Below are 24,974 nucleotides of genomic sequence, written 5' to 3'. Positions count from 1 at the left end.
GGTGATTCTGCTGTCAGGCTCGAGTGAAAGCATCTTTAGATGGTCGTGCAACAGTGTGAATGTGCTTAACAGCACAGCACTGCACACTCAGTGGTGGCGATGGTACGGTTTATGTTAGGGGTGTGTGTGTTAGGTGCCCTTGAGTCAGCTCTGACTCCTGGCGACCCTGAGAGTGAGTGATGTCGGCGGTGGACACGTGCCCATGGCTTCTTCTGTGGAGTCAGTCCGTTCTGTACTCGGTCTTCCTCTTTTCCTGCTGCCTTCCCTGTTTCCCCGGCATTGCCTGCTTGTCCACAGAGCCCCGCCTTCTCGCCGTGTGCCGGGGGAAGTAGGATGGCTTCAGCTTTGCCATTTTTTTTTTTTTTTTGCCTCTAGTGGGGTTTCAGGCTTCGTTTGCTCTAGGACCCGCTTGTTCGTCTTTCTGGTGGTTCACCGTATGTGTGTGGTATCACAAATTAAAAATAAAAATAAATCTGTTGTGAGATGACACTGGAGGAAATGAACTGAAATATAAAAACAACGGAAAAAGCGCCTTCAGCATACTTGGCTGTTTTTCATTGATACGTAGTGGTCCTGTCCAATACGATTTTTTGCAGTAATGGAAATTGTCAAATGTGGTCACCTGTGACGGTTGAGCACTTGAAGTGTGGCTAGTGTGGCCAAGAAACTGGTTTTTAAATTTCGGTTACATTTAAATAGCCCTGTGTGGCTAGTGGGCACTACAGTGCGGATCTGTAACATACCATCTGAGTAAAAATAGGCGCATGCTTTTCTACTTCCTTCTGGCCACGTCATTGCTTCGAAAACCCCTCGTGTAGAAATTATAGAGCTACTGCTGACCTTGGGGTCAAGGAGATGTGGCTTTAAACCCTGTGGGCAGGTTACTGGGTCTTTCTGAGCCGCATTTTCCTGTTCTGTAAAACGGGCCTGCCTTATGGGGTTGTTGCAGAGATTCTGAAATGGGGCAATGCTTAGGAAGGGGCTCAGATGTTAGCTGCGTGATTGTTCTGTCTTGTAGGATGAGGAGTGAAGAATTCTGACTTCCTCAAATCAGTGCAGTCATTATCTCCACCGCTTCTTAGAGCAAACACTACCCCACCCACCGCTCACCCGGCTGTAGTGAGAGCTTGCTTGCTGTGAAGTTGCAGGAAATGCAGAAGTAGAGTTTTTTTTTTTCTTGCTAAGTAAATTGCTCCTGAGTTCATTATAACCTCCTCTGGCTCTGCTAGGCCTCCGATTTGCATTTCTGTGTTTGCAAACCCACTGTCAGTGTAGAAAGGGAAGGGAGGGCCAGGTGCCTTGCTGAGGTTCCCAGCCTGTTCAATTTAGTGCTTAAAAATGTTTGTTTGTTTGCTCGTTTTAAATGAGGTGTTGACACCAGGGTGAGGAGAGAGGAGTTGCTTGTAAGGGCCAGCATTTTCTGTCTACATTTTTTGAATCTCTCTTCTTTTTCTGGAGTGACCCTCAGGAAACATGGCCTCGCTTGCCTGTAGCCTGCTCTGTCACAGCACCTTCCTGCTGAAACTTCTCTTTCTTCCCCAGACTGGGCCATCTTTGGATTCTTCCCAACTGCCTCTCTGCTGGGTGTGGCCCAGCTGCCTTAGCCTGGCCCTCAGGGACCCCAGTGGCTTGGCCCTGGCTGAGTAGTCTGCTCTGGGCCCAGTGCTCCCCAGCCTGGGTGCCCCTGGCGTCTTAGGTCACATCCTGTGCTCTGCTCTTCTTGCTATTTGCCCCATCTGGAGGACCCTCTCTGCCATTGTTGCCTAATGAACTCTTGCTCCTCCTTCAAGGCCTCACCAGAAAGTTGTATCATTTCTGGTCCGTCTTCTTTTCACCAAGCCAGATAAGTGACCCTTAGGGACTTTGCACATTCTGTGGGGAGTCTGCCTTGAGTGGCCCTTCACCTTTGACGCCTGGCTCGGCCACGTCTGTGACTCTGGACAAGTTATTCGACCTTCTTGAGCCTTGATTTTCTTATTTGTAAAATGAGGGGGCTAATACCTCCCCACTTAGAGTTGTTGAGGAAAAAATGAGAAAGCCTATGTAAGGAGCTCAGCATGAAAAAGTTGCTGAGTAAAATGCTCTGTGTGTCTGCCTCAGCTACCCCGGTAATTCCTAGCGGGGTCCCCTGCCGATAGCAGCACCCAGGTGTCTCAGAAAACACAAGGATCCTGTATCTCCAGAAGAGACTAGAGTGGAATGATTTTTAAGCCTTTAAGTAATTTGAGGGAACCAGTTACATGTATTCAGCAAATTGATGACATGCCTGCTGGGTGGCGGAGATACAGACACCTGTGGAGAAGACACACACGGTCCTGACCCTGACATCGTGCAGTCCAGCAGAGGGGCAGATGAGGAATCAGCGGTCAGTGTGGTCGGCACCACGGCAGATGTCGGAGCAGTGTCTCCTGCGGTCCTGGGTAGGGCCTCTGGCTCTCACGTGAATGGAGAGGACAGTCGGGGGAGGCTGCTGGTACAGGTAACACCCAGACCGAGAGCTGAGTTTTATTTTCCTTACTTCACAAGCATTTAAATGACACAACCAGGCATATTCTGATACTTTACAAATGAAAACCCTTCATCCAACAGCCCAGTGAGGCAGTTACTGCTTCATTACCACTTCACAGAGGAGCAAACTGAGGTGCAGAGAGGTTAAGCCTTTTTGCCCACTTTATAAAGCCAGGAGGAGGTGTAGCTGGGATTTGAACCCAGGCAGTCCAACTCCAGAGTCTGTGCCGTTATCCAGCAGGCTGAGCTGTCTCCCATGTCATCCATAGTATTTTAGGATTTCATTTTCAGATTCTGTAATGGGTGTATTTCATCCATCTCTTTGATGACTGTTCTGTCTACACCATTAGGACCCCAGATGAACCAGATAAAGCTTTAAAAAATCTAGGCTTTTCTCTGATTCGCTTCAAGAAGTTCAAGGGGCCTCCCTGTATTTGAAGGAGTTTGATCCAAACAGTGACACGGAATTATCAGGCAGTGGACTCACTCACCTGGGGAGCGCCTCTAACTTGAGGCAGAGGGGGACTCTGTGGGCAGTGGGCGGGCTGTGAGACCTAAGGGCGTGACATGATTGTCCAAGGTGACAGCCACACGACACATGTTTGTTTGGCAGGAGAAACCCCCTCCATCGGGGTCACCCCAGTAAACCGTCTGTGCACCTGTGTGACCGAGTGCTAAACGGGAAGGGGGACATTGCATAGGGGGCTGACCTGCTTCGAGCCTGGTTCCCAGGGAGACCGACCTCGGTTGCACACGGAGGCCTGGCTTGCTGGAGCCCAGCTGCAGCGGGCGGTGAAGGAAGTCTTTGAGTTTTGGTTTAATGGTCGCTCTTTGTTTTGAAGTGATTGTTTACTGAACCTTCAAAGCCAGCTCTCTAGCAGGATGTGATCTGGGCCTGAATAATTGGATGAGGCACCCCAATAGGAAGCAAGTCGTGGGGACCAGAGCCAGGAGTAGCTAGCTGATGGCCAAGCCTTTGGCATCTGAGCACTCGGGGGCGGGGCCGCTCCCCGAGGGCCTGAGGCCCTCGTGCAACCAGAAGTAGACCTGCAGCAGGGGGTCCCCTGGAACCTGGCCTCTTTGATGGTGTCGGGCCGGCCTTAATTAGGGACACCCTAATTAAGTCACCGAGGAGGAAGCTTTTTTCCTAAAAATAAATTAGCAAATGTTTTGAGAGCATTTCATGAGGGACTACTTCTCAGATTATGCAAGTAATGGAAAGTTAATGGGAGACAAACTGAGAAACCTCAGTTCAGGAAAAAGTCAAAGTCACCCTTAACCACTTGATCGCAAAGTGGGTTACCTGCACACGTTTTCTACAAGGGTTCACGCTGCCTGCGCCATGCCCGAAATTTCTCCTTTCGCTTTGCTTTTCACTATACTGCCTTTCCATACGTGTAATTATAGGCCGTGTCAGTTTCTGTGGCTGCGTGGTGTTGCATTTGTTGTTCTGTATGCCTGTAGTTAATTCATGTAGCCGACAAGTGTTGAGGACCCACTGTGCGCCAGGTTCTCACTTACGTGCTGGGGATACAGCAGTAAATGAAGTGGACACAACATCCCTGCCCTCCTGGACTGCATTCTAGGGGCCTGGGGGCAGATGAACCAAGCCAGTCCCGTCTCCTGCAGATTAGAAGGGTTACGTGCAGCGGGGAAAAATAAAGCAGGGACCGTGTTGTTTTTAAATAGGGTGGTCAGGGAGGGCCTCACAGAGCAACAGCTCGTGAAGTGTGTAGGTGTCAGAGGAAGAATGTTCCAGATGTGCAAAGGCCCTGAGGCGGGAGCCTGTTGCATGCTGGTTTGTGTTTAGACTGTGTCCGGAGTTTTGTAAGCAGCGCTGCAGTGTGTATACCCTTGTAGCTCCGTGTTGTTAGGGTTCAAGGAAAGGGCGGTGCGATCAGCTTGTCAAATTCCCCCCGGGGAGCAATGGCCTCGCAGCGCTGGGCACAGTTGGTGTGCTCTGCCGCCTTCCCCTAAACAGGGCCTCCTCCACGCCCCCAAATCCCACCCCCGGGCAGCTGGAGCGACACCAGGAAGGACGACGACCGTGTGCCACTTCCACGCTCACGGCCCTCTCCTGACCTCCACAGTCAGGTCTCCCCGGAAGGATGGATCCTGGGTCAAACGCTTTTATCCTGGGTCAAGTGCTTTCCCTGGCCTTTGGAACCCATTGCCGACGCCTTTCAGGAATTGTGCGTGTCAGCTCACAGCCCCCTGTGTGGGTGCTCACCGCCAGGGATTGCGTCCGAGGGACCACTAGGCCTGAGAAGTTGCCCAGGCCACAGCTTCCCAGCCCCCGGGGGGGATGTGGTGTTTCGTGGAGTGTGGGGATCCTCAGCACTTGCTGTGTGTGTGGTGCTGGAGAGCAGAGCCCGAATGGGCCCCGGGGAGTGTGTGGGATGCAGGGCCCTGGGCCCACCCCCCGGAGGTGCTGTGTGGAGCTGGGGTGGGCTCAGGTGTCTGTAGTTCTGGCGGACGCTCCCCAGGTGAGTCTGGTAGGTCGTGCTGGGATTCCACTGTGAGTAGGTGGACACTGGGGTGGCTCTTGGGCCACCCTGAGCGACCAAGGGCCTCCTGCAGCCCCTGAAGTGAGGAGGCGGGGTCTCCCCACTTTCAGATCACACCTGCCTGAATGTGTTTCAGGTGAGCACAAGGACTCCTGTGCCTAAATGTTGCGTGACCTTCCCTCTACCTGCTTTTCTTTGCTAATTTTGTTTCTTTTGCACGAATGCTTCCTTCTTTGTTTCCTTCCTATTGGCCAGGAAAATTCTCTTTTATCCTATAATACTGAGGGGAGGCATCCCCCCCACTCCCGGAAGCTTGCACCAGCCCCACCTCCCCAAACTTCGTGTTTGGGTAGGTGTCCTCCGAAGGCTTTGGGATTGGTGGCTTACATGTCAGTGTTCCTTGTCTCTCTGTGGCCGTTTGTCGCCTGTGCATAGTATGTGCTCATTAAATGTCCGAGTCAGGGTGGCTGGCATTGTAGGCTGACTCATTAAAATAGCCGTTGCCAGCGTTTATTGAGTGCTAGTCACCCTTTGAAGCCCTTGGATTATTTCACGTACTCTCACGGTCATCCTTTGAGGTGGGGACTCCCGTGGGCATCGTTTACCGAAGAAGGCAGGGCAGCGCCAGCTGACTCGGGAACTTCAGTCACCCCGCAGGGAGAGCTGACGTCGGCCAGGCCGACTCTAGAGCCGGGCGCGTAAGCCCAGGACCCGGCTGGTCCTTTCAGACTCTGGAATGTGGTTGCCCTCAGGGTCCTGTGTCCAGGCGAGGAGAAGGGCTGTCTGTGGAGAGACGTCAGAAGCGGAGCAGTGGCTACAGAAGGAACACACACACACTCATTGCCCTTTATAGTGACGCCCGCCTGGGGGTCATTTCCAGGAGCCGAGTGGGATTGGGGGTGTGTGGAGGAGGCTCTGTCTGGAGGAGGGTGGCGGAGCACACAGGTGTGCACAGGGCAGTAAGGCCGTGCACACCCAGGATCCCCCCCCACCCCGGGTCCTGGGTGCTTCTGTATCTGCTCGGGGTGCTGGAGAGACCAGCCCCGAGCGGAACTGATCCCTGAAGGCGGAAGCAGTTCTGGAGATGGGTGGAGGCAACTCAGGGAGGGCGCTTCCAGGGAGAAGTGGCTGAGTGTAGGCACGCAGGCTAATGGCAACAATACCCAGTGTGTTTATAGGGTGTGGGGGTCACCGGTAACTGGCTTAGGTTCGTCATCCTTGCAGACATGTATAAACAGGAACAAACAAAGGCAGCAGAGGCTTTGGACTCTGCAGAGTGGGACAGGGTTGGAGGATGGGTGCTTTCCATCCCGGAGAGCCCGGGCTGGACACAGACGTCACCTCCTAGCACCTGGGTGAGGGCAGCCGGACCCTGCGTCGGGTGCTCAGTGAGTGAGTCCCCGACTTTCCCGGTGTGGACAAGCAGTGGGTTTTTGGCCACCCTGGGGAACAGTTTTATCTTCAAAAGAACCGGGCAAACTTAGGGAGCTGTTCACAAAGTGAATGAGGTGTGAGGGCAAACCCTTCCCTGACCTCTGGGGAATTACTCAAGCTCTCTGTGCCTTAGTTTCCCCGGGAGAAAGGGGGCGTTTAATGCCTGCTCTGCCGCCTGCCCCCTCCTGGGTGCTTTTGTACCGTGTCACGTGTATGTAAAGTGGGACGGCGTGCTTAGCGGTGGTCACAAAATAGAGTGAACTCCTGGGTGACTCCAGACGACCCTCGGAAACACTGGAGGGAATGTCACAGCAGTGGAAGTGGGGGTGGAGGTGGGGTGGGGTGGGGTGGGGTGGGGTACGATGAACTCGGAGAAGGGAACAGGACAGGGATTCCATTTTCAGAGAAATGGGGGTCGTGGCGCACACACTGGTTTCTGCGGGGAGGGAAGCGTCCCTCCGCACTGTCCAGCACTGGAGCCACTGGCCGCATGTGGCCATCGCCGAGTGAGGGACTGCATGCTTGGTTTTATTTTGTTGTACCCAGTTTGAGTTTGTGTAAGTCCACGTGGCTAGGGACCCTTCTATTGGAAGGCTGGGCGTAGACAAAGGGAAGGCTCCTTGGTAGGAAACTTACAAAATAAATACTTCCTTGAAGATATGGTTGACATAGTCATTCATTTTTTAAAAATTTTAGTTCAAGTGGAGACCTACCCCTATGTCAGAAAACAGGCATTCCGGGCCCGGAGACTCAGCCCAGGAGGAAGAACAAAGCTTGATGTCCTTGTCTTAATTAGGGTGTCATAGTTACAAATGGAGCAGTGTGCGAGGGGTGGATACATGGAGGGAGCACCTTTTGTGGTTCAGTCCTCTTTTTTATGGGCGTATTTATTGCTGGTGAGCTTGGGCAAGTGGGTGAGGGTGGGCGTGCAAGGAAGCAACCATTGATTATCTCCAAGGCTGTCATCCACTTGATGGACAGGGATAATTAGTGGATTAGGCAAGCTCCAATCAGAGAATAAAAGCCCAGGAATGGCTTTTATGATGGATGGGCTTGCACAGTGCCTTTTATCTGAGGATCTGGGGAGTCCTTCCTCTTGCAGGATGGGGTGGGGAAGGGTGGTGTGGGGGACAAAGCTGTGACAGGCATTCACGGGGCCCGTCCTTCACGCCGCACACCCACTTCTGGAAGCCGCGGGGTCCTGCCTCGCACTTACAGAAGCAGGGCGTCCAGAGGCGCTTCTGTTTGGGTCAGACGCTTCCTCTTGAAGCTTAGTGTTTTCGTTTCCCCAGAGTCTGAGCTCACCAAGGCGTGTGCCGGGAGGAGGAAGAAGGGGAAGGATGCCGAGGGCTGCGTTCCTCACGCTCACCCTGATGAGGCTCCCACAGACCCACAGAGGGACCTGGGGGCAGCCGCCGCTGATGGAGATGTCTCAGATGGGCTGGTCCCATCTCCTGGCAGGAGCAGATGGGTTCCAGGGGCTCCTGAAAACCCACAGATGTGATAAAATTCCCCGTAACCACAGCGCCTAGGACAGCAACGGTGAACATTGCCAGTGCGTTCCTCGGAGACCTTCCTGGGAAGGGCTTTTCTTTGTTTTGTGTTTTCCTCTTCGCTTGGTCGAGGACCCTGACCGTTCCTAGGGTGACACTACAGCCCCCTGGGGCGTTGCTGCTGTGATCTGGGGCTGTGTGTTTAGGGACCCCCGCCCCAATACTCTGTGCTGTCTGGGCTCCTGTAGGACCCTGGTGGAGAGCTGGACCCCACCTACCCGCTGAGCGGTCAGAGCCCTGAGTCTGGACTGGGAGGTTGGGGCTCTTCATCTTGCTGCTTGCGTTTCCCGGAATCGGGGCAGCGCTTGGGTCACAAAGTCAGGCAGATCTGGGGTCACACTTCAGCCTAGCCCACTGCCTGCGGCCTCTGCGGCCCTCAGTTTCCTTGGCTGTGGAATAACGGCAGTCCCCTGCCTCGGGCATTGGCTGTGAGCCTGTAAGGAAGGTGTGCATCACTGTGCTCCTTGGAGTGTGGCCCGGGGGCCGCCGCGTCACTCCAGTTAGACACGCCACATCCAGGCCCCCGCTCAGACCTGGGAATCAGAACCCGTGTGTTTCTGCAAGAGCCCCAGGTTTGAGAAATGCCAGTATAAGTACCTGGCACCTAGCCACCGCTTAGAAAATGGTGATGCTTGATGACGGTGGTGACGGTGACGTCTGTCGAGGTGGAGGGAGGTGCTTGAGAGGTTACCTGTCTCGTGGGATGCCCGAGCCTGGAGTTCCCGTCAGCCATCACCACCGGGGAGCCGGCCTTTGTCTGGGAGCCGTGGACAGGACAGAGGACTTGAGCTGGAACAGATTCTCTCTAGCCTGTCCCCCGCTGGTCCCTATTTTATTCTCAGCAGAGCCTACTTCTCCTCCTCCTGAGAGTCTTCCCCAGCTCCTGGCCCCTCCGCGTGCCCTGTGGGGCTGCGTGGGTGTCCGGTTCCCTCACTGTCCCCGGAGGCCCCGCTGTCACAGCGGGCCGGGCTGGGAGAGGCAGGCCCTGCATTATTTATGGGGCGCGTTCACCAGCCCTGCCGATGAGTTAAACGGAGTATTCTTCTGCTCCGTGCGTGGGATGCCGTCCGGGGCTGCTGTTGGGTCCACACAAAACAAAGCAAAACAAAACAGAATCCCAAGCTCCGCAGAAGGCCACTGGCTCAGTCCCGTGCCCTTGCGTAAGGCAAGGGGCCTGCTCAGCCCTCTGGCTGTGGGTGAAGTGGAGGAAGAGGAGGAAGACCCAGGGGTGTGCCCAGGGCTCAGCCTTGGGTGGGGGGTGCAGAAGCCGACTCACACACCAGACTCTTGAGGAGCTGAAAGTTAGATGGGCCTTTTTCCTCAGAAGTAAGGAAATGACCTCATTCTCTTCCCCACTACCCAAGGGACTGGGTTGTGGTCAGGTGCAGGACCCCTTAGCCAGGTCCTCTTGTCACCTGGCTCGTTTGGGAGTTTTGTCACTCGCCATCTGAACGAAGGCCGTGTAGTCTTCCTCTGCTGCCCCATTTGTGGCACACTCTGGACCTTGGCCTTGAAGGCTGCTCGTGGTCACCTTGTCCGCCCCGCCCATCTCCTGCTTCTCCCAGCACGCATGCCCCACTCTGGGGGTGTCCTGTGGACAGAGCCCACTCAGGTCCTCTCTGCCCCCATTGCTCAGCCCTCGAGCCCACAGTTTGGTGGGGGAGATTCAGTCTCACTAGACGGTGAATTGCATGATGCGAGAGAAGCAGGTGCGTCCGAGAACATTCTGGCAGAGGTGACACTTGAGTTGGGTGGTGACAGCTGAGTAGAAGCTTTCATGATTGTTGAATCTCCGTGGAGGTCAGGAGAGAGGACAGCCATTGGGGGTGGGGTGTGGGGTTTGGGGTGCATGTGGCCCAATGGCTGCAGGGGTGTGAGTTAGAGCCCGTCTTCCGGGAAGCCCACCTCGCTCTCCTTGTAAGGCGTGGGGACCGTCACGCTGCTTGATTTAGGGAGTCCTCCCCATGCTTGTAAACAAACCCACTTTCGCTTCCCGTTTCGGTAATGGGGGGTGGGGGCTTTTCCTTTCTCTCAGAACCCGGTGTGATCTGAGTTCTATTTTCAACAGCGGCCGAGGGGTCCAGGCCTGCCTGCTTTCCTCTGCAGAGAGGTTCGGTGGTCCCGGAGGGAGGAGAGTGTTGTTCCCTTTGCCTGTGACTTTGGCCTTGGCTAAACCCAGGCACTCGGCAGGAGCCTCATTTTCTTTGACTTGGGTCTGTCTGGAAAGTTATAAATCCCTGAAGTGTTCTCTGGTGAACCTCTCCGTGGGGTCTGTGTTGAGACTTTTTCACAGCTCTGGGACTGCCTTTCTAGAGAGTTCCTCAAACGTGAGCTCAGCCAGAATGTGGCCCCAGGAGAGGACGACCTTCTAGGACTTCTCGGTGGGTGGGGGTGGGATGGGGGGATGGGGGTGGGGGGTGCAGGTTGAAAGATGAAGGACCGTATTGGAATTGCTTTCTATGAGGGCCCTCAGGGCATGCAGTGTCCTGACTGGCACATTTCTATTAAAATTTGAGTCCAGTTTCCTTTACTGAGTCCAGAAAACCCCCTGGTTTTTTCTGTGACCTTTATTTTTCCTCCAAGTCCCTTCTCCCTCCTTTCTCTCTCCCTCCAAGCTTGTGGATTTTTGTAGTAAGACTGATTTCAGGTGGGTAGAAACTTTGAAAGAAACTTAAAAAAAAAAAAACCTCTGGAGCAACCCAAATCACCTTGCCTTCACATTTTAATAACATTTACGCACTTAATTTTTTTTTCCTTAAACAAGGAGGTTTTTGTCTTCTGTTCTTAGAAGTTCATTTTTTTTTAGAACCCATTAAATTATAGATCGCTTGAAAGAGGTAGGCCTGACACTTTGAAAGACTGTCAAACATCATTAGGGCAGGAGAGAGCTGCTTTTGGCAGGCTTCTGCTGGCTGAGTGGGCGTCCGTGGGTGGAGGGCTGCGTGCTGCCCCCCTTCGCCGGAGAGGGGACCCTCCTCTGCTTGCTAATTTGGTAAAGACTGAAGCGAGGCTCCGAGGGGTGGGGGGCAGGGGAGTAGCTTTTGGAGTGGTTGGTGCAGTTGTTTTCCGGCACATTCATCTCAGGTTGGCGTGCCCTACCCACCGTCTGCCTAGGATGAGTGGCAGAGACGGTGTCTGGCTCGGTGCGCCCCGCTGTCTTGGTGTGCGGTGTTGGCGCCGTGGCTCACCTGCAGTGGGATGGACGCACAGCACACCTGTGCCCGGGGGGCTCCATCCTTGCGAGCGAGGATGAGGGATGCCAGCCTGGATGGGCAGGCCGACTCAGGGGGTCTGTAGCTCCTCTCCCGACAGCCTGAGACACGCTCGGACCAGTCCTCTCCAACGGGTACTGAGCCCTCACTGAGCACTTCTCTGTCTGACCCCATTTATTCCTCACACCAGCCCTGCAGAGTCGTGGCTGGTCCCCGTGCGGAGGTCGAGCCACCTGCCCGATGTCACATTGCAAACAGGAGAGTGAAGGTTCAATCGAGGAGACAACTTTGGAGTGTGTGTGTGTGTGTGTGTGTGTGTGTTTAAATCCTCACCCCAAGGTATATTTGATTTTTTAAAGAGAAAGGGAGAGAGAAAAACAGAGAAAGAGAGAGAGAGAGAGAGAGAGATGATAGATGAGAGAGAAACGTTGATCAGTTGCCTCTCACTTGTGCCCCAATGGGGATCGAACTCGCAACCTAGGCATGTGCCCTGACCAGGAATCGAACCCGCAACGTTTTGGTGTGTGGGATGACTTTCCAACCAACTGAACCACCCAGCTGGGGCCTGATTTTGTGTTCTTTATTCTTTTGTCCATTCTTTCAGTGTCCAGTGATGTTAGTGTTCAATAATGGTGATGGAATACCCTACTAATAAATACTTATTAGTGTTTATCATTATAAGGAACAGGCCCTGAGAGGTCAGGTGACCTCACCCAGTCATTTACTGGTAGGACCGTGGCTGGAATTCAGGGCTCAGTGCTGCCTGCACAGGCCTCTGGACATTCTGTCATGTTCTCAGTGACTGTGCCTGACCTTTTTCTGAAGAAATACCATGGATCATCATCTGAGAGACCTTCTTCAGGGACTTCCTGGGTGGGAGTGGTCAGTGCTGGGAGAGGAGGGGTAGCTCTCCTGTCCTTTGTGTAGATGTGAGGTGATGGTGCCTTCGCTAGAAGCGGGTGCTCCCTGGGTATGAACACGGGCTTTTCAAAAGGCTTCTCCCACTGTCTTGTGGGTCAGAAGGACAAGGAAAGGCGAGATGAGGCTGTCGTTGGTTGGTTGAGCTCTTGGGCTCCTAGGGATGCTCACCGATGCCCATCTAGACAGAGCTGCCTCCTGGCCATCCCGCAGACTCGGATCTCTCAGCCCTGAACTCTTCCATTGTTTGCATGTAGATGCAGCAGGGGGGTGCACACCTGGACTTGAGAGGAATGTGGTACGTTTTTAGGTGTCAGAATCAGGATTCCCCTCGAGGCCTCGATGGACTGGAATGGTGGCAGCCTGAGCTCTCGCAAGGTTTCATTCAACATGAGTTAAAACAAAGTTACTCTCTTGGGTGGAAGAACTGCCCCCAGGACACACAGATGGAGGCTCTGACTTCCCAGGATGGTGACAAGACCTGTGCGTGGGTGTGGGTGTCAGTGGCTCAGGTGTGGCTGCCTGAAGGGCCGCCGCCAGGAGCCAATCAGACGGGGTCGCTCGCTGACCTGGTGCAGCCTGGCATCCCCTGGGAGCAAACTGCAGCCGGAGGAGGAAGTCCAGAGGCCTGCAGCGGCGGCCAGGCAGGTCTTGGGCATCTCTGCGGAGCCCACGGCTGTGACCCAGCAGCTCTGTGCTAGGGAACTTGGGGTTCGGGCAGGCTGTGAATTCATGCTGCTGCTGTTGCCAGGGCCTGCCGCTGATTTGATCTCAAATTTTGTTCCTGTAACGACGTTTAGTGTTTTTATTAAAATGATACCTGACCTTATTAAAAACAAACAAAAGAAAAAAAACAAGCTATGGCCAGAGAGGAAAGTACAAAGAAGAAAGCAGCGCATTGGTCCAAATCTTAACTCCCAGAAATAATCCATTTTAATATTTGGTTGACAATTTCCCAGATGTCTCTCTGCACATTTTCAGACAGACTTGATAGCTAGAAAAATGTATCTATGTAGGCACTTTTATAACAGGGTGTTCATGCTCTGCATGACAGTTTCAAAATAAAAATATATTCAGTTTTACTTTCATTTATCGGAAGAATTGAAACGGAAGTGAAGAAACACCAAAGAAATTGCCAGAGTTTCAAGAACTGTTGAAAGCACCCAAAGAAATGAGTTGTTTCTCAGATATTCCTGTAAAGCAGTGGCTTTTAACCAGGAATGATTTTGCTTCCAAGGGGACATCTGGCAATGTCTGAAGACATTTGTGGTTGTCACGACCAGTGGCATCCGTGAATGTGACTGGCATGTAGTGAACACGGGTCATGTGTGCTGCTAACCACCCCACAAAGCACAGGGCAGCCCTGACAGAAAAGAATAATCTGGTCCCAAATGTCAGCAGTGGCAAGGGTGAGAAACTGCTGCAGGGGTAAGAGGAGATTATCAAAGCCATTAGGAAGGTGAAATTATTACTGTGTTTTTAAGACTCTAAGATGCACCTGGATTTTAGAGGAGGAAAATAGGAAAAAAACTTTTGAAGCAAAAGATGTGGTAAATATTTAATAACCTGTGACCCTGCTCCACCGCCGCCCCCCACAAAGTGAGCCAGGTTAGCTACATTTGGACTATAAGACACACCCCTTTTCTCCCAGATTTGGGGGGAATGTGTCTTCTAGTCTGAAAAATACGGTATGTCTGAGCTCAGTTGCCGTTTTAGACTATTTTGATTGGGCTTCTGAAAGATGAGATGATCGACTTCGTGATGTAGCTCCTCCCTCCTGTCCTCAGCAACGGAAGTCAAGAGGGGGCCCGTGTTGTTTTGCCATGTGCAGGTTCGTAGCGTTCACCTTCTGTCCTGCGACCACAGCCCCCCAGGTGGCTAGTCTTCGTGCTGTATTTAAATGACTCAGTGACAAACATAACCTCCGTAACCATGGTTTCCGCTTCTCTGGGTCGGGTTTGCACCGCCTCTTGGCTGTGGGCTCCTTGGTCTTCCTGTGAGTGGAATGGGTGTGTGCAGGGAGGCGACAGGCCCGCTCTGGTCTGGCCCTGGCAGGATTGCACCTGCAGGTTGGCGTCCGCGTCTGAGCACCACGCTTAGAGGAAGAGCAGGGGGACACGATGGGGCGTTCCCAGGACTCTGGCGGGGTGGGAAGCAGGGTCCCGGGTGGAAATGGAATTGAACTTGGGGGCTGCCGAAAGAAGGAAAGCTGCGGGTGAATGTGCTGGTTACCCTCGGTTCTTTGAAAAGACGTCCGTGTGGAAGCAGAGTTCACGTCTGAACTCTGAAGTTGCGCAGAGGGTTAGAACTAGGACCGCACGGAGATGAGGAGGACAGGGCGGCAGGTACTGGAGCTGTGGGAGGTGCTGGGTTTACTGTCAGCTGATCTGTGCTGGGGAGCCGTCTCCTCCCACATTGTAGGTAGATGCTGGGTTCCAGCCGTCAGTGGGGCAGCTCCATTTGGGTAACTTCCCCACCTCTAGACTCTGAGCGTCCAGTAATGCTTCCCAGTGGCCACCCGGGCAGGAGCCCCAGTCCCTCCGAGTCCTTCTTCCCTGCCCTTGGGGATTAGAGGGAGAATGGCCAGGGCCACCATCAGGTGGCTCAAGGTGTGTCCCGCACATCGAATGTGGGTCCTCCACCGATGGACTCGAAAAGTGACATATCGGCGTGCGTGTTCGATTCTGCCCCCTGGTTCCTGGTGGTGTCTGTGGTGCGTGCCAGGTTACAGGGACGGAGCCCCCTCCGCACCCATTCCTGAGCCAGAGCATTTTCAGGTAACCCGGTAACAGACCATAGACTGCAAAGGAAGCGAGCGTGCGGACTGTTCCCTGCGCCATTGGAGTTGGGTGCTGTGTTATGGTCTTAATCGGGTGCCTCTCACCATGCAGTGCGACCTACTGATTGACGGCTCTGTTCTGTTGCAGGGGAGCTATCCAGTTTGGGAAGACTTCATAAACAAAGCGGGAAAACTGCAGTCCCAGCTTCGGTAAGTAGGAGTCTGCCGTCCCCGGGGAAATGGCAACGGCCTCAGACGAAGGATGGGGTGGGATGGGATGGCCCCGAGACAATGCAGAGCGGGGTTAATTGTGGAAGTGTTGCAGACCTAGAAGCATGTTCTAATTCAAGCATCGTCACTTGGTAGCCATATGTCCTGGCCTCTGGGTCCCATGCATAAAATTAAACTCATCCACTCTGCCTCCTTCCACGTGAATTTTGAGAGTGGAATGGGGTATTATATGTAAAGTGGTACGGGCAACATTTACAGAGTACTCACCGTGTACCAGGCAGGCGTATGTTAACTTGATGAAATCTTCGGACCCCAGGAGCTGAGTACAGTTTCTACCCCCATTTCACTGATGAGGAAACGGAGGCATAGATAAGCTAAATAACTTATCCAAAGTCGCACAGCTAGTAAATAATAGGGATTTGAATTTAGGGAGCTTGGCTCCAGAGTCCATCCTCACAGTGAGTGTAACACCAAGTGCTGACCACTGTGGAATCTCATTTACATGAAGTGTCCAGGAAAAGCAGGTCTGCAGAGGCAGGTGTAGATTGGCGGTTGCCTGGGGCTGGAGTGGACGGGAGGTTGGCAGCGAATGGGCGCGAGCGATATTTCTGGGTGATGGAAATGTTCTAAAATCGGATGTGGTGGTGGTTGCATAACTCTAAATTTACTAAAAACCTGTTGACTTATACACCTGAAAAGGACGCATTTTTACGGTATACAAATGGTACCTCTGTACAGCTGCTCAGAAAAATACGACTTACTGCTATCTGCCCCCAGGGGCTGTTATTATTGTCTTGTGCTTTTTCATACATCACTGGATAGGGAATAGAAAATATACATCTACTTATTCTTGTTAAAACCACGTGCTCGTGAATCAGTGGGAAGAGGGCACTCTTGCACTTGGTGGGTGTCCCTCGAGGGGTGGGACAGTTACAGAAGCAGCCAGTTGCATGCCCCTCGTTCAGGGCATGGGGACAATGACATAGGTTGGTTTGGATGTATGAGGGTGATTTTCCGGAGGACAAAGCAGGTGAGTGTTTTGTAGGACCCAGGGCTCTGCAGATGACAGAGAGAGAGGATGGATGCCCGGATGCTCTCGGGCCTGTGCCGGTGGACACCAGGGGTGACGGCTCCGAGTTGTGGCCGTAGGACTGGACGTGGCCTGGCTCCCCTGGAGACGAGGGGAGCAGGACGCAGGGGCGGTGGGCCTTTTCCCTTCCAGCCCCACCCTTCCTGCGGCCTGGGGTTTCCATCTGTGCCCCGGGGGTTTCCAGAGCTGGGCACCGGCCTCCCTCCTGGTGGATGGGGGCTCTGGAGTATGGCTCCTTCTCCACGGGTCAAGTCCTTTACCATGTCTTTGCTTAAGAACTTGGGATTACTTTACACTAGATTGGTTGCAAACTCCTGCAGTCGGAATATGCGGCCCTTCACCTTGTTTACTGGTTACCTGTGCACCCCTGCCTCTGCCCCTGTTGTCATTTATTTCAAACAGGTCAGCGCCCATCCTGTAGGTGTCTTCCTGTAGTAAAACAACAAAACATTTAAGTTTACCTGCCGCCCCCACCCCAACCCCACCCCACACCACACCGCATACTTTTTCTTATCTGGCTTCACTTAATTGTCTGGCAAGCTTTCATGTTGACCAAGGAAGAGATTCCCTCTTTTTTTTTTTGCCAATGAAGAAGCCAAAGCTTAAGGTACTGAACTGATTGCACGTAGCAATACAAAGTGAGACTCAGAGCAGTGTTGTCTTAGCCCCATTGGTCCAAAGTATGATACATTTAATGTTTTTTAACGGCACTGAGCTCCTTCCTCAGCTCAGGGAGTGGAAATGCTTATTCTGCCAACCAACTGGCACCCGGCCGAGGGCACTCGGGGGGCCTCACACCCGGGGTGTGGTCTTCTGCACTCGAGAAAGGAGGAGGACAAGGCCGTACAAGAGGCAAGAGAGTCCGGGCGTGTTGCAGCTGAATCAGTCCTTCCTGCTGCCCGCGGTGGCCTGTTTGCTCCGTCCCGTTGGAGAGGCTTAAGATGTCTTGTGACAACAGCAGACAGTGAAACGTGACTCTTTGGAAAGCAGAGGTTAAAAGCTCTTAATTCGTCGTCACACTGGACCACCGTCTTCCTTTTCAGCGGAGCCCGGGTGACGCGTGAGGCACCCCCACAGCGGGCTCGGTTAATGTGGATGGTCGGCGTGGACTGGAACGGGAACAGGTCCGGCTGTCGTGGCTGATAGTGACTGTGCATCAGAGTGAGCTCTGCTGGGGCACGAGGACGCTCGGTGAAGCCGGCCTTCCCGGGGTGTGCCCTGGACGCCGGGTCTTTTCAAACTGTGCTTTGCAGTGTTTTCACTTTGGTTTTGTTTTTTCTTTTTAAGTCATTTTTAAAAACAATTTGAGCAGGATGCATTCTCGCTCTCCTGGAAAATATTCAGGCCTCGTTTTTTGAAGTTCAGCTCTAAGGGACTTCCCAGGGGCCACGCCCAGCCCCTCCTTGCAGGGAGCTTCCCTTTCACAGCTGCTGTGGCTTAACATTGAAAGGCCGTTTCTTTCCTTTTCCTCTGGTTTGAACTGTTGTCCTTGATAATCCTTATTCTCATCTTCTCCCTTCGGCAACTTTGCATTCTTAAGAATGCTCAGGAAAGGCTGGATGGATTCATGTGTGGAATCCTTGGAAGTTAGCATCAGGCTACAAGCTCCATTGTAAAGCGCCAGTCCTGGGGCTGGCTTGCTAGTTCGGGACATCCACCGCCCTGCCGGGAGCTGGAGCGGTGCCGCCCTTCACGGCAGGACACCTCGGGTCACGGTTCTAGGAGCCAGTCCACCACGGAGTGCTCCCGGCATCTCATGGTGCTTATGAGCTTGTGAAGGACTCGGAACTATTCCTAGGCCAGCAAACGAGCATCTTCCTGTTCTCAGCTTTTAGGAATGCAGGAGAGGCAGTTGAGGTAGCATTCTGAGGGCACAAAAGCAGCATCTCAGTTTCATCGTGATTAGGATTCAGGGGGAAGGTCACTTAGCTCAGAGCTTGACTTGTGGAGCAAGAATGGACCGTGAGTCATGCGGGGCTCATGGGTCCCAGCTCTGGCACCAGCTGGCGATTTTGAAAGCCACCTTGCAGTTGCGGTCTCAGCGTTCCCATTCCTAAAGCGAGTCATTGAAACTAGGTGGTCTCTCACTAGGATTCCTTCTCCAAATCCACGTACAGATTGTTTTCCTCCTCTAAAATTAATTTTCCTGGTACCATTTAAACTTCTTAATGTTTCTCTTGTTGGTAGAAACACCTGTCTTCCCCTCCTTCGTGACACTTTACCTGGTAATACCGTATCTTGCCTTGTGTAATGTGAGCTTGCTGCCCACATTTTTGAGGGAAAAATCAGGATGAGCATTATACATGGGCCTGATGGTCACATACCGTGGGTATAATAATGCCGTGTATAACGCACACAAAAATGCGGGTACGCCTTATACACGGCAAAGCACGGGGTGACTGTATGTGACCAGGTGTGATGGCATTGCCTGCGTTTGCTGACCGGACCCGAGGGAGCCTCACCTTGTTGGGGCGGAGTCCTCACAACGTGAGGAAGAGAAACAGTTCCTGGGAAACCAGCGGGTCCCCCAAGCGAATGCCTGTCCTCGTCCCCTCGTCCCCTCGTCCGTCCCCTGGGGGGAAGAGAACGTTTGGCCCTCGGCAGAGCTGCGAGCCCCTGGGCTGTGATGAACTTGTGAGTGTGAGACATTCCTCATGCCTTTGTCGTCTGTTTGTGTTTCAGGACAACAGTAGTGGCGGCGGCTGCCTTCCTGGACGCCTTTCAGAAAGTGGCCGACATGGCGACCAACACACGTGGTGAGCAGATGGCAGGGCGGCTTCCAGCCTGGACCGGATTGGGCGTGCGGGCCCTTTCCCTAGGGGGCGGCTTCGTGAGACGAGAGAGCCTAGCTTACCAGGGCTCCGCTGGCTCGTGTTCCAGGTTTTTTTTTTTAACTCTTGGGGGTTCCATGTGTGGGAAGCTGCAGAGTTCTCCAGATGATAAAGCCCAGGAGAAGAAGGATGAAAAACCAAGGAGAGGAGCCACCCCTGAGGCATGAGGTGGCTTGATGTGTGTTCGGGCCGCTTTCCGTGGCCTGCCGGTTGCAGAGCCGCGAGCTGTGCATTTAGTGGTGATTTGTTTTTCCCGTTTCACGAGGGCTGTGCTAGGGGGCTCCTGGCTCCCCTGTGGGCTGGGAGGCAGTGGGGATGTTTGGACAGGCCATTTTTCTGGGTCCTGTAAAGTGAGGAACCCTTGTATATACGCAGTGTCCTACCGTGCTGGGTTTCTGTTTCCCACATGTCCCTGCAAAGCCCCTCAGGTGCAGGTGAGTGATTTCCTCATGTCTAACCGCCCCCCAAAAAAAACATTGTGCCTAGAACATAGTAAATGCTTAGGAGTATGGATGTTAAATCAATGCAAAAAGACATCTTTTGAAATGTTTTAATAGTTTCCGTGGCCACTGAGTCCCACACGAGACGAAGAATGACGACCAGGAAACAGCCCCGTGTCCACCACCGTTGTTAGAAATGCAGCATCAGCCACGCGTGTAGAAACCCCCGTCCCCAGGGGCGCGCTCTCCCTTTCACTCCCAGGCAGAGAGTCCCTCCTGCCTCTGGGGCGGCCGTAGCTTTCAGGGTCTGCCTGTGCACTGGTAGCTCCATGCTCGTTTTTGTCATTGCCATGGGGACAATTGAAAAACATGGGTGTTGGGGGTTGCTCCCAGTTTCAGGAGAGTTGGGCTTCTCAAAGCACGTGATGGGCACCTCTGGGGACGGGGCTTTCACTGAGCACCCATTTACTTTAGGGGCTCAGTTAAATGTTCAAGCGACGCTACAGCCAGCACACTTCTCATTCATTCAGCAGACTTGAAAACTGCTGTCATGTCAGGCACCGGCATGGGCCCACGGAAACCCATACGTTACTCTCCTGGCCCTGGAGGAGCTTGCCCTTGAATGGGGGAAATGTGGATGTGCAAATCAAGACTCTGTAGAAATCACGTGTTTGCTCTGATGACAGTGGTGGGCCGGGGCGGCGGGGGGGGCATGAAAAAGGGAGCAGTCCATTCTGCTTGGGGAGATGGGGGAGGGCTCCCTGGGGGAGTTCATATTTCTCTTCCTTTCCAGGGTGCCAACGGTGTTCCAGAAGGTTCCCTAGGAAAATGTGGTGCCTTCGTCTACTTTGTCCACCTGATGTTGGTCTTACCCATTGTTGTTTTTAAGCCCTTTAAACAAAATTATGTTCCACTGTAGAAACTATAGAAAACGCAAGTATGAGGAAGAACATAACATTGACGCCAGTCTTCACCGCTGTTACTGTTATTGGGTCTATTTTATAATATTTTTTCTTCTCCTTTACCAGTGTGCAGGACTGGACTTGTCAGTTCTATTATGTCTTTTTAGAATAGCTATCCACATGTGTCTTTTTTAAAAAGTTGCTTTACTATTTTAAGGTATCTGGCATTGCATTTTTGAGGCTGTGATTCATAACGAGTTTGGATATTTTAATGTGCAGTTACTGTCCGGGCTGTGAAGGATGGACTAGAAAGACAGCCCCCGATGGCCCATCATTTCCCGCAGTGGGAGCTGGGGTGTTGGCAGGGGCTGCTCCCAGGGTGGCTCTCGGTGGGAAGTGGGAGAGCCCGCCAGTTCTCATGGCTCACGGGAGGAAACACAGAGCAATGATTTGTGGGAAAAGGAACCAGAATAGCCTCTCTGTGGTGGTGCTGGAGATCGAGCCGGAGCTCGGAGGTGATGTGTTGGACAGAAAACAAATAATGTCACAGTGACCAGACCCCGGCTTTCATTGATTTTTAAAGTATTTGATTTCTGCTCGTTTTTAATGATTCCAGAATCTGTCATGTTGGGCCGTGTCCAGAGCCTATGTGCACTGGGGGGAAACAGCTTTCCATGGTGTGTGGGGGGTGGCGGGGGTTGAGGACTCTCACGTGACCTAGAAAGTGTCTGCTTGGTGGAAAGGAGATCTGTTTTACGGCGCTGACGAGAAAAACTCGAATGCATGCACTTCTTGTGTGTTCAATAAGCATCAAGTGATTTTTACTAAGTTAATTTTTAATTAAAAATTAAAAAGTATACAGTATGCCCTTGAATTTAAAAAAATTCATGTAACGAAATATGCAAAAGGAAACCCACGCTCCCAGTACCCTTTGCAGGCGTTGGGCTTAGTGCCATTCGGTGTAGACTTTTTCCTGTGTGCATGGACCAACACATCTGGGAGGAAGACAGCTAGCTAGCTGCAGAACGGTCTGTAGAATGCTGTGTAAAACAAAGTCTGTCTGTGTGATCCTTTCAGAAGGGAGCCCGTAGGAAACCTTGTTTCATGACTCCACAGTGTATTCTGCAGCACCTGTAGCTCTGCCTCGTTCCTCCTAGTGGCCAAGTGGAATTCCACTGTCTGGAGGTAGCACGACGTAGTCAGTCTTTTATTGGGGGATATTAAGATTATCTCCATTTATTTGTTATTACAAGCTATGCTGCAGTTACTGACTATGTCTGCATCAACCAGGGAACAATGAATCTGTAGAAAATGCTTCCAGCTGGTTTGATCAGCAGTAAATAGATGACGTCTGTCCAGAAAAAGTCCAGCCTTTCTTAAGATAATGAGAACGGTTTGTGCAACTTCGATGTAACCCGACAGCCAGGGAGAGTGGACTGGAATGCGCATGTGTGAACACTGGTGACTTCACTGTACTAGTCAGTGGGGGCAGTAGACACTGTTGAGTGAGCATGTGTACCGTGTGGCCATCACATTCAATATGACTGAGTGAGTAGAACAATGAATCTGCATCAGATTTTGCGTTAAGCTTGAACATGACTCCGCAAAAACTAGTGGGATGATTCAGAAGGCAGCAGCCGTGGGCAACTGGTGTTTGGCAGCTTCATCATGACAATGCGCCCGCTCACGTATCACGTCTCATACAGAGTTTTTTTTTTTGGCAAAGTGTCATATCAGCCAGGTGACTCAGCTCCCTTACAGCCCAGATTTGGCGCCTTGAGACTTGTGGCTTTCCCCAAAACTAAAATCACCTTTGAAAGGGAAGAGATTTCAGACTGTTGATGAGATTCAGGAAAATATGATGGGGCAGCTGATGGCGACTGGGAGAACTGTGTGAGGGCCCAAGGTGCCTACTTTGAAGGGGCTAAGGTGTCATTGTCCTCTGTACCATGTTTCTTGTATCTTACATCTTTTTCAGTAAATGTCTGTATTTTTCATGTTACATGGCTGGACACCTCTGGACAGGCCTCGTCTGTCTGGGCTTTAGTTCAGGAGCGGTGGTGACTCTGGTACAGTTTGCAGTACAGAAAGCCCAGTGTCTTTGCTCAGAGCCCCGCGCGCTGGAGGTGACGGAAGGAGCGGCAGTTATTCTTAAGTGCATCTCATGCGGGCGCGTGTCCAGAACCTCAGGCTGGCCGGTCTCTGGTTTCAAAAATAATAACATTCCATCTCGTTTCCCAGAAGAAACGGCTCTGAAAGGTCTTTGTCCTTTTTAGCAAATACTTTACACTGGCTTTTCATACAGTTTATTGAGGAACAAATTTTAAAGCTCGTCACTCTAAGAGCAAAATCACTCTCGTCTGTGTCCGAACTCTGTTTTGTTCTTTTTTTTTTTTCATGGTGGGGACAAGTTGCTCTTGTAATGTGTGTGTTTGGGTTAATAATTAAACTAGGATGGAGCTTAGGAGTTTATTAGCACCATAGTACATGGTACAGCATCCTACTTTATTGATTTTTTTTAACTTGTGTTTAATATGAAAACACAGTTTTTTTCTGTGTTATTGGCCACAAAGAATTAGTGTCTAGGCACTCAGTATACTTAGAAGGCCAGACTTTTGGGGCAGAATCACCATTTTCTCTGCATCTGTGGTGGACCCGCCAGCACACAGGCTCTTGTAGGAGTTGAGAAAGAAACACTTGAACTGACTGGCATGCCGTCGTCTGGGTTACGTTACACAAGAAAGAAAAGGAAATGAACTAAGGTGGGGGAAGGCCTCTCAGCCCTCCCCAGGGGAGGCGGCCCGTCTTGGGGATCAGCACCCCTGCACCTGCGAGCACCCTGGCGCACCGGGGCCTGGCTCTCCCTCTCCGTGGATGGCAGGTGCGTCGGGCAGATGACACGCCCTGTCCTGCTCAGCACTGGCCCTCCGTGGCCACTGCGTCATTGCTCCAGTCAGTCAGCCAGGGCCTTTGAAGTTGAAGAGCACGCTGCTGTGTGACTGTCAGGTCGGGCTGCCTCCGTGGGCCTCTGTAATTATTGACAAGCTAAATTTGCCCATCTCAGGGCAAGTTTAGATGATGATACACCAAATCATAGTGAGGAGTTGAAGGTTATAAGAAGGAAGGGAATAGGTCGCCAGCCTCCTAGATCATCTTTAATGTCCAAAACCCTTTGTACGTCACTTTTTAAAATGGGCATGGTTTCTGTCTTGAGAATGATGGCTGGCCTTCACTGAATAGGTTCACAGGCTGGACTCTGTCCTGTGTGTTTTACATCTATCGAGCCTTTTTATTTTAACAACAGCCCCGGGAGGCAGGTGCTCGTGATCTTCGTTTCAGGTGATGAAATCAGACCAGAGAGTTTACCTAGGCTGGCCAAGGTCACATGGCCAGTAAGTGGTGGAGCCGGCGCCTGGCCCCCAGCCTAGGCTTTCACAGTTAGGTGACTGGTCCTTGCGTAAGGAGATCCTGGATTTAGTGTATATCGTATTTGTGACCTCAAGTGATTTTTATTTTGCCTCTCTGGGCTTTCATTTTTTCACCTGCCACAGGGGTTTTTCCAGGACGCAGGGCCCTAGCTGATCCCAGGTAAACTTTTTTGGTCGGCTCTCGTATGCTATGATTTTGAATCTTGATTTGGCCCCATTAAAGCCATCAAATGTGAGTGAAGGCGGGCAGTCTGAAATTTCTCTTCTGTATCATCTTCTGAGTTTGCTGTGCAGACACAGGGAGTGGAGGAGGCTAAGTGAAGCAGAGAGTCATGGAGGGGGAAGAGGGTCAGCAGAAGAAAATGAAAATGGAAACCACACTCGGATACTTGGGTTGATTTGAGCTGGGACAAGGCCCCCACCCCCACCCCCAGACGCGAGCAGGAGGAGGTGGGCAGGGCCATGGAGGTCCAGACGGTCAGACCTGTGCCCTCACCCACGATTGCCGTGCTTCTGGGCATCGGTGAAGAAAATCTGTACGGCTGGTGTTGGATAAAGCCATCCTGGTCCTTAAAAATATGTTATATACCTTTGGTATGTGTTGCACGTTTTTAGTGTAGACTTTGTTAAATGCTGTGGTCTTAAGACATGGCTGTGTGGATGATAATCACTCAAGAAGTTTTTTTTTAAGTACAGATTTCCAGACCCTGCCTCCTATCTATGGAATCAGAATAATGAGGTGGGGGGGGGCCCCGGCCGGGAAATCTCAGATTTGTGCAAGCTTCCCAGGAGACTGTGACCCCTTTCTTGTAAACATCTTGCCACAACCCACCTGTCCAAAGACATCTCCACCCCTGGCCGGCAGTGCCACCCACAAAGAAGTGCTTGCTATTTCGGACACCCTTAACACCTTTCCTTGCTTCCTGCTCACACATGCGCATTCCAGGCCTGGCCTTGACCTTCCCAGTCCACCCCCTCACCGCCCCCCTGCAGCTGCTTGAGGATCTGCTGCTTGTGAATCTGCTGCTCATCTTCCCTCTCCCACTCTGTCCCAAGGCGAAGCTGGCCCCAGGCCTCCGGGCCTCTGTGACACATGCTTTTTCTCCCCTCGCTGTGGTGTCCCCATCTTCCCCACTGGACA

The 24,974-nt window shown here is 52.3% G+C and overlaps 1 protein-coding gene across 13 annotated transcripts in view; it reads left to right on the top strand.

The window, feature by feature from the left end:
* Positions 1 to 24,974, top strand: part of MTSS1 (MTSS I-BAR domain containing 1) — a 133,435-nt gene that overhangs the window by 8,100 nt on the left and 100,361 nt on the right. For all 13 annotated transcript variants that reach the window (XM_036031398.1, XM_028533542.2, XM_028533543.2 and 10 more), the window contains exons 2-3: positions 15,060 to 15,121; positions 18,915 to 18,988. In XM_036031398.1, the coding sequence (XP_035887291.1) occupies positions 15,060 to 15,121; positions 18,915 to 18,988 (136 nt within the window). The remainder of the gene's footprint in view (positions 1 to 15,059; positions 15,122 to 18,914; positions 18,989 to 24,974) is intronic.

This window comes from Phyllostomus discolor, chromosome 7, assembly GCF_004126475.2.
Source record: "Phyllostomus discolor isolate MPI-MPIP mPhyDis1 chromosome 7, mPhyDis1.pri.v3, whole genome shotgun sequence".
Classification (NCBI taxonomy): domain Eukaryota; kingdom Metazoa; phylum Chordata; class Mammalia; order Chiroptera; family Phyllostomidae; genus Phyllostomus; species Phyllostomus discolor.
This window is presented reverse-complemented; position numbering and strand designations above follow the sequence as displayed.